The following is a 7,543-nucleotide window of genomic DNA, read 5'->3' on the forward strand; positions in this document are numbered from 1 at the left end:
CAGAAGCCAGGGCCATCTGTTCCCTTTATATAGGTGTAGTGACAGTGACGGTGGGAAGATGTGTACCCTCTTCCCAAACAAAATCTGCCCCTTCTTGACCTCTCTTCTTTCCCTACCTGAGGCCTCGGGACAGCCTGGCCAAAACCTATGTAGGCCTAACAGCTGAACTTTGCCTCCAGGAGACTGAGTTGTATGGTCTCCTTGGCCAGGGCCAGTTTCTGTGATGCCAGCTGTGTTTCTCAGGCGTGCATCTAACACCATAGCCATCTGCCCTTGATTGTACACACAGGTACTGCTGGGCTTTGCTAACTTTCTTGTTACAGTAGTTTGTGTTTGCTCTTTAAGTAGTTTTGGGTTTTGAAGACCAGGTCTCACTTTGTAGCCCATACAGGCCTGGAACTCATTCTTAGGTTTGCAAGTGCTGGGATTATAGATATGAGCCACCACACCTAACTTGTTTTTGTTATCATCGTCGTTTGTTTTGTATCGGGACCTGGTGGGAAGGCCTTGCTAGCCCACCCCCCTTTCTCAGAGGTTACTGTTAATCAGGATAGTAAAGTTCGCAGGGTTGGTAGCAAGGAGGTCGAAGACTTCACCTTGACTACACAGTAAGCTTTTGGCTAGACTGAACTACACATGAGACCCTCTCAGAAAATTATTCATTTGGTTATTATGACCGGTGTGTTTACAAACGAAGAAATCACCAGTCAGAGTTGCAAAGCTGGTGTCTGAGGCTAGCAACTGAGGTAATCTGGGGACCTGTCTTACTGATACAACTTCCATCAGGCCAGTCCCCCTATTTCCTTCTTCCCTAGCCCTGTATAGGAAGCCCGCTGCCCGCTGTATACGTTGTGGAATGTTAACAGACATTATGGGCTCCTGTTAACTCGTTTTTGTTTCTTCTAGACAGGGTCTCACTATGTAGTCCTGATTGCCTTGGAACTTACTCTGTAGCTCAGGCTGGACTGGAATTCACAGAGATCCTCCTGCCTTTGCCTCCCGAGTGCTGAAATTGCTGTGCCCAAATTGGAAAGGTGTGCTATACTTCGCCCGGGTTTTTGTTAACTTTTTATATTACAGTTTATATATACATGCAAATACCAAGTAAAGTTTTTCTTTGCACATTTTGGTTCCTTAATTCAAGTCTTCCAGAGGTGAGGTCCATCCCCCACGCCCCTCAACACCTACAAAGGGAACCCCAACTGACGGCCCCGCCCTTCGGAGCCCGAGAGGAGCGTCGTCCTGACATCACCACGTAGGGCGGGCACCAAGGGCTTTCCCACCGTTACAGGAATATTTGCACTGCGGAGGCGTGAGGGCGGTGCTTCCCGTGTACGTCGCGAGTCTCGCGAGTCTTGAAGGCGGTTTTCTGCGTGGGCCGCATTGGATGTGCGGGGTGTGGTTCCCGGTGGGGGGTGGAGCTAGAGATGGCGTCCATGGCGGCTCGCCGGCTGGCCTGGGTAACAGTCCGGCCTGGGGCTCTCTGGAGCGGGCCGAGGGAGAGGAGAGGTGGCGATGTCTACGCTGTACCAGGCAGCTCAGGTCGCAGCCTGGTACCGTCGAGGTCAGTCATCGTCACTCGCAGCGGTGCCATTTTGCCCAAGCCGGTGAAAGTGAGTGTGGGCCTAGAGGCGGGGCGAAGGGATTGAGGCCAATCGCTGGAGGGAGTGCGTGTGGCCTGTGCTGATTGACAGGCCTAGAGGCCAATCATAGTGCTGGCATAGACGGCTCATCAGACCTGGGACTCAATTTGCGCAGTTGGGTTGCGCTAACTTTGACAGGTAGAGGAAAATGCATAAAACCCAGTGTTAAGCTGGGTTCCTGGACACACAAGCTGGAGGTCAGCAGCGGAATGTGCGCTGTTTTACTTTGAGGGACGTAATGACCATTCCTCTAGGGCCAGAAGAAGGGCCTTGTGTCGATTTATACAAGTCATGCAATCTCTGTCTCAGAGGTGCTGGCATAAAACAATCCTGAAAGACTGAGGAGGGAATATTTACTAAGTGATATACTTAGTAAAAATAAAATGAAGGAAAAAGGATGCGGGGACGCAGAGCAGGATCATCTGTCCCGAGAAATGTGCCGGGAATCTTGCAGTAGGGTTTTTAATAGAAGACTCAGGGTAGAGCCGTGAAGCCGGCGTCCGAGGCTGGCAGCAGTTAGGTCTTGACAACCAAGGACCACGTCCTGGTTTTTCCACCACTGAACTCTTGTCACTTGCGCACGGTGCCCTTAAGGAAAATGGAAAGTCTCTTATACCAAAGGTGTACATTTTGACTGCGGGGCTGTGTGGAGTTGAAGGGAAAACAAAATCCTTTAGAGTTAAGTTTGACCTGTACTAACAGTTGACCGCAGTCCGGGTTCACAGCAAGAGGCAGGAAAGTGCAGCTGCTTTATAAAAAGGCACAGCTAGGGAAAACAGAAAGCAAATAGTAATGAAATCTCACTGGCATCCCTCCAATCCATGTTGTCTTTTTATTATTTATTTATTTATGTTCGTTTTTGGTTTTTCGAGACAGGGTTTCTGTGAAGCCTTGGCTGTCCTGACTCACTTTGTAGGCCAGGCTGGCCTCGAACTCACAGTGATCTGCTTGCCTCTACCTCCTGAGTGCTGAGATTAAAGGCGTGCACCACCAACCGCCCTGCTGTCTTTTTATGTTTTTAAAGTTTAATGCCAAATAAAGTTTCTCAGCAGGAACAAGTTACTTAAAAGAGAACTGGGTGGAAGAACCCTTCCCTACACACCTTTTGTTTTATGAGTATAGATGTTTTGCCTGCATGTATGTCTGCGCAGTACTTAAGAGCTAAATGCCCACAGAGGCCAGAAGAGGGTGTAGCACCCCATGGAACTGAAGTTACTTGCTTGTGAGAGGCCGTATGGATGCTGAGAATCAAACCTAGGTCTTCAGGAAGAGCAGTGAGTGCTCTTACCCACTGAACCATCTCTCCAGCCTAGAAACTCACTTTTTAAAAAAAACATTTATTTATTATGTATACAGTGTTCTGTTTGCATGTAGGCATGCTGGCCAGAAGAGGGCACTAGATTTCATTGTAGATGGTTGTGAGCCACCATGTGGTTGCTGGGAATTGAACTCAGGACCTTTGGAAGAGCAGGCAGTGCTCTTAATCTCTGAGCCATCTCTCTAGCCCAGAAACTCACTTTTATGTGTATAGAACTAGTTACAGAGGCCGGGCATGGTGGGGCACGCCTTTAATCCCAACACTAGGGAGCCAGAGGCAGGATCACTGTGAGTTCAAGGTCAGCCTGGTCTACAGATAGATTCTTGGACAGCCAAGGCTACACAGAGAAACCCTGTCTCGAAAAACCAACCAAACAACAACAACAAAAACTGGTTACAGTTCAGCCATCTTGGTGCTCACACCGAAGCGTTTATAATTTTTGCAAGGAATTAGCTAGTTGTGCCCTAATTTTTAGTTGCTTAGTTTCCTAAATTTAGTTTAGCTTTATGATTTTCTTTCTGATGTCCATTTTGATGGCCACAAAAGCTCCCTTTGTCTCTTTGTTGCTCTGAGTTTTCCCAAAGACTTTGAACACTAAGTGGTGTCTGGCTCTGGGGTCCATTGGAGGAAATGCTCCTGAGGGCCAGGGCTTGAGATGCAGCCACTGGCCTCCCTCTGGATCTCACAGCATTCCTCTCTCCGCAGATGTCCTTTGGTCTTCTCCGTGTGTTCTCCATTGTGATCCCCTTTCTCTATGTGGGGACTCTGATTAGCAAGAACTTTGCTGCTCTGCTTGAGGAGCATGACATTTTTGTCCCAGAGGACGACGACGATGATGATTAACAGGTAAGTAAGACTTGCCCTTCCCATCAATGGACAGGAACGCGTAGGGTGGATTATGTGATCTGAGCTATAGTCTGGCCTGCAACAGCATTTGGACGCTTGGCAGAAGCAGCAGTGAGTTCACCCACCTGGCACTACTCTCTGCTGTGTTGGCTGGTTAACGTGACTGACAGAGTCACTGTTCTCTCACCAGTAGGTTAAGGCCCTAGCTAGCCTTTCAGTTGCTTTTGACGTACCTTCTGTCAAGTGACATTTTCCTGATGACTTAATATGCTTTCTACTTTATAAAGTTATGCAGTCTCTGCCTCAGAGATGACAACAGTGAATCATGAAGGAGGGCGAGGGATGCAGAAGACAGCAGTAAGAAGGGACGATGGGAAAGTGTAGTGATGCTGAACAGAACCTTCAGTCCTGAGGACTCTGTGAGAATCTTGCAGCCGGGCTTTACAAATGAGTGAAGACAGAGCTGTGAAACTGGTGTCTGGGGCTGACCACAGCAAAGTTAGGTCTTGGCACCCAGGGTTCTTCACCAGCTTAGTGAGGTCAATAGCTTAAAATTTAGAAACGTGCAAGGGGTAGGAAAGATGAATCAGCTATTAGCCCTTGCCGAGGACCCAGGTTCTATTCCCAGCACCCAGTTTGGGCTGCTCAGTCACCTGTCACTCCAGCTCCAGGGGATCCAACACCCTCTTCTGGCCTCTGAGAGCATCCATACACATGGCATAGGTACACATGTAAATATAAGTAATTTTTAAAAAACGCAACTAGCAAATCCTCACTGCTCTCAGGTTTGTTTGTTTGAGACAGGGGCTTTGTAGCTTTGGTTGTCCAAGAACTCACTATGTAGATCAGGTTGGTTTCAAACTCAGGAGGCCTGCCTTTGCCTCCTGAGTGCTGGCATTAAAGGTGTGTACCATGTTACTGCTGTCTGCTTTAAACTGTGCACTGGTGTAGAGGAATATTTATTTAGAACATGGCTGTTCTGCCATGAGATCACATCTAAAGATCTTCTAGGTCGTGTGATCCAGCTGGTAAGAGATCACATCCAAAGATGATCTAGATCTGTGTGATCTAGCTGGAATACAAACACGCCTGTAATCCAGGAGACAGAAGCAATAGATCTGAGTTGAACCAGCCAGCCCAGAGCTCAGAAAGAACAAGAAAGGGTGAGCTAATTAGGCAGTAAGTCTCAGACATTCTAGGCCTAGGTTAGGTTGTACGGAGGCTAGAAGCTTCCAGGACTAGGCCTAGGTTAGCAGAAGGAGGCAGTGAGCCTCTCAGACAATTGAGCCAGGAGAACAAAAGGTACTTTGACACACTGGCCTAGGCAGTCTCCTGCTGCAGGGCTCCCACTGCTCTTCCCATTCAGCTTTCCTATGCTGATGTGTATACTGCATGGCTAGACTTCTGTCACAGACGAGGACACTCCTGCCATACTTGTCACACCTCCTAGTCCATTTCCATCTTCCCAACCATAGGAGGAAGTAGTCGAGATGGCCAGGTCTTCTGTGGTGATGCCAGAGTGGGCTTTCTTATGTGTGTATGTGTGTGAATACAGTACTCATGGAGGCCAGGAGCCTGTCAGATCCCCTGGAGCTGGACTTACAGGTAGCTGCCAGCCACTTCTTGTGAACTCTGGTCCTCTGCCAGAGCAGCTAGTGCTCCTAACCCTGGGCCATCCCTCCAGCCCCGGCAGCCATTTATAGAGTTACGCTCGCTCTTTCCCACCTCCAAGTCTTGGCATTGTTCTTCCACTGCTGTCTTAACCCCACCCACTCTTCATTGTCTTTGCCACATGTTCCTTTACCCTCCTATTGGAAAGTGACTACTGCCAAAGTCTGGTGTGGTAACCCTGAGCTTCTGTGATCCCAGCACTGCAGAAGAGGCAGAGCTCAAGGATAGCCTGAGTAACAGGAGACCTTAGTTCAGAAAACGAGAAAAATGCCCTAGGCCCAGTGGCACACACCAATGATCCCAGCACTGGGGAAGTGGAGGCAGGAACATCAAAAGTTAAGATCACCTGGTGTGGTGGCACACGCCTTTAATCCCCACACTCAAGAGGCAGAGGCGGGTGGATCGCTGTGAGTTCGAGACCAGCCTGGTCTACAGAGTTAGTCAAGGACAGCCAAGGCTACACAGAGAAACCCTGTCTCGGAAAACCAAACCAAACCAACAAAGAAATAGTAGTAGTAGTTAAGCTCGCCCTTGGCTCCAGCGGGCTTGAGACTGCGCTGGGCTTTGTGAGGCTGTGTTTTTTAAAAAGTGTCTGATGCTTGCCTTTCTTCTAGGGTGTAGAGAAGCCCAGAAAGGAGAAAGCACTAACAGAAGTGGTGACATGCTCAGTTCCTTCCCTGTCGGCAGAAGGGTTGAGGACAGCCCTGTCTCACCTCATGGTTGTGACAACAGTCCAGAGTCCTGTGCTTTGGGAGACTCCCTCAAATGTGCTGTCCACGGAGCACGAAAATAACAAGCAAGCAATGAGTACATAATAAAAATGAGTCATGTGTGACTGAAAGGTTGTCTCCCTCCTCACTCCCAGCAGGCTTAGCTGCTGCACTTTGTTGTCTCCTGTCTCCAAGAAGCATCTGATTTAGAGCCAGGATGCCCCAGCTATACACAACTACAGTGCAAGTAAGGGGGACTGGGACCTTTTCTTCCAAAGGGTTTTTAAAAATTATCTTTAACTGTGTGTCTGTTTGTGGGTTCTCTTGGAAGCCAAAGGCATATGATCCCTCCTGGAGCTGGAGTTAAAGATAACTATGAACTGCTTGATGTGGGTGCTGGGAACCGTCTCTGGTCCTCTGCTAAAGCAATAAGTACTCTTAACCCACTGAGCCATCTTTCCATCCCCCACACTTTAATTTTTTTACTTAAGTCCCAGCAGAAACTTGCCTCAGAGTCACTTAGCCTAAATGAAGCCTTAAGCCTGGAAGGGTTGCCATGTGCTGATCATGCAGTTAGGGGTTTTGTTTTTTAGATCATGCAGAGTTACTATTATTATTTTAAGATTTATTTTTTATGTATGAGTGCTCTATCTGCATGTACACCCTTAGGCCAGAAGAGGGCCCCGGGTCACATTATAGATGGTTGTGAGCGACTATGTGGTTGCTGGGAATTGAACTCAGGACCTCTGAAGAGCAGGCAGTACTCTAAACCATTGAGCCATCTCTCCAGCCCCATGCAGAGTTATGTTACTGCTTAATAGAGTATTTTGTAAAGCTTGGGCCCCTCAGGGGGAAGGGGCTTCCTGGTGCTGTGGGGTCACTCAGTAATTGAACCCAAAGACTCTGAGTGCCTTTCTCTAGCATTCAGGACTGTCCAGGGTAGGAGAAGCAAGAACATCAGTAGTTCAAGGTTACCCCTGGCTACACAGTATGAGGCTCTCCTTGGCTACTTGAAAAAACAGTGCAGAAGTAAAAGGGCGATTCTGTCCTGCTTGTACCGAATAGTTGTGTCCCTGTACAATAAGCAGGAAGTTAATCTCATTTTAAGGACCAGTGCTGCTCTGTCCCCTCTGATAGAGCTTTGACACCAATATGCCCAATCCTGGAAGGTGTATAAAAACCATCACAATCCAAGCTACCCAGCTTACTATCTCCTGGACAGAGCCTCGTGCCCCTTCCTGCTTCCCCATGCAAGGATCTGATTCCACAGCAGCAAACAGTACACTCCAGGAAAGGGGAGTAAGAAAGACGTGTACTCTGAGGCCCCACATACTTAGGCAACAAGTGAGAGACCA

At 48.4% G+C, this 7,543-nt stretch overlaps 1 protein-coding gene across 1 annotated transcript; it reads left to right on the forward strand.

The window, feature by feature from the left end:
* The first annotated feature begins 1,346 nt into the window (after positions 1–1,346).
* On the forward strand, positions 1,347–3,841 carry Smdt1 (single-pass membrane protein with aspartate rich tail 1). The gene is made up of 2 exons (XM_051160072.1): positions 1,347–1,613; positions 3,667–3,841. The coding sequence occupies exons 1-2, from the start codon at positions 1,428–1,430 to the stop codon at positions 3,802–3,804; spliced, it is 324 nt and encodes a 107-aa protein (XP_051016029.1). The 5' UTR covers positions 1,347–1,427; the 3' UTR covers positions 3,805–3,841.
* Positions 3,842–7,543: the final 3,702 nt, after the last annotated feature.

Source organism: Acomys russatus, chromosome 17, assembly GCF_903995435.1.
Source record: "Acomys russatus chromosome 17, mAcoRus1.1, whole genome shotgun sequence".
Lineage (NCBI taxonomy): Eukaryota > Metazoa > Chordata > Mammalia > Rodentia > Muridae > Acomys > Acomys russatus.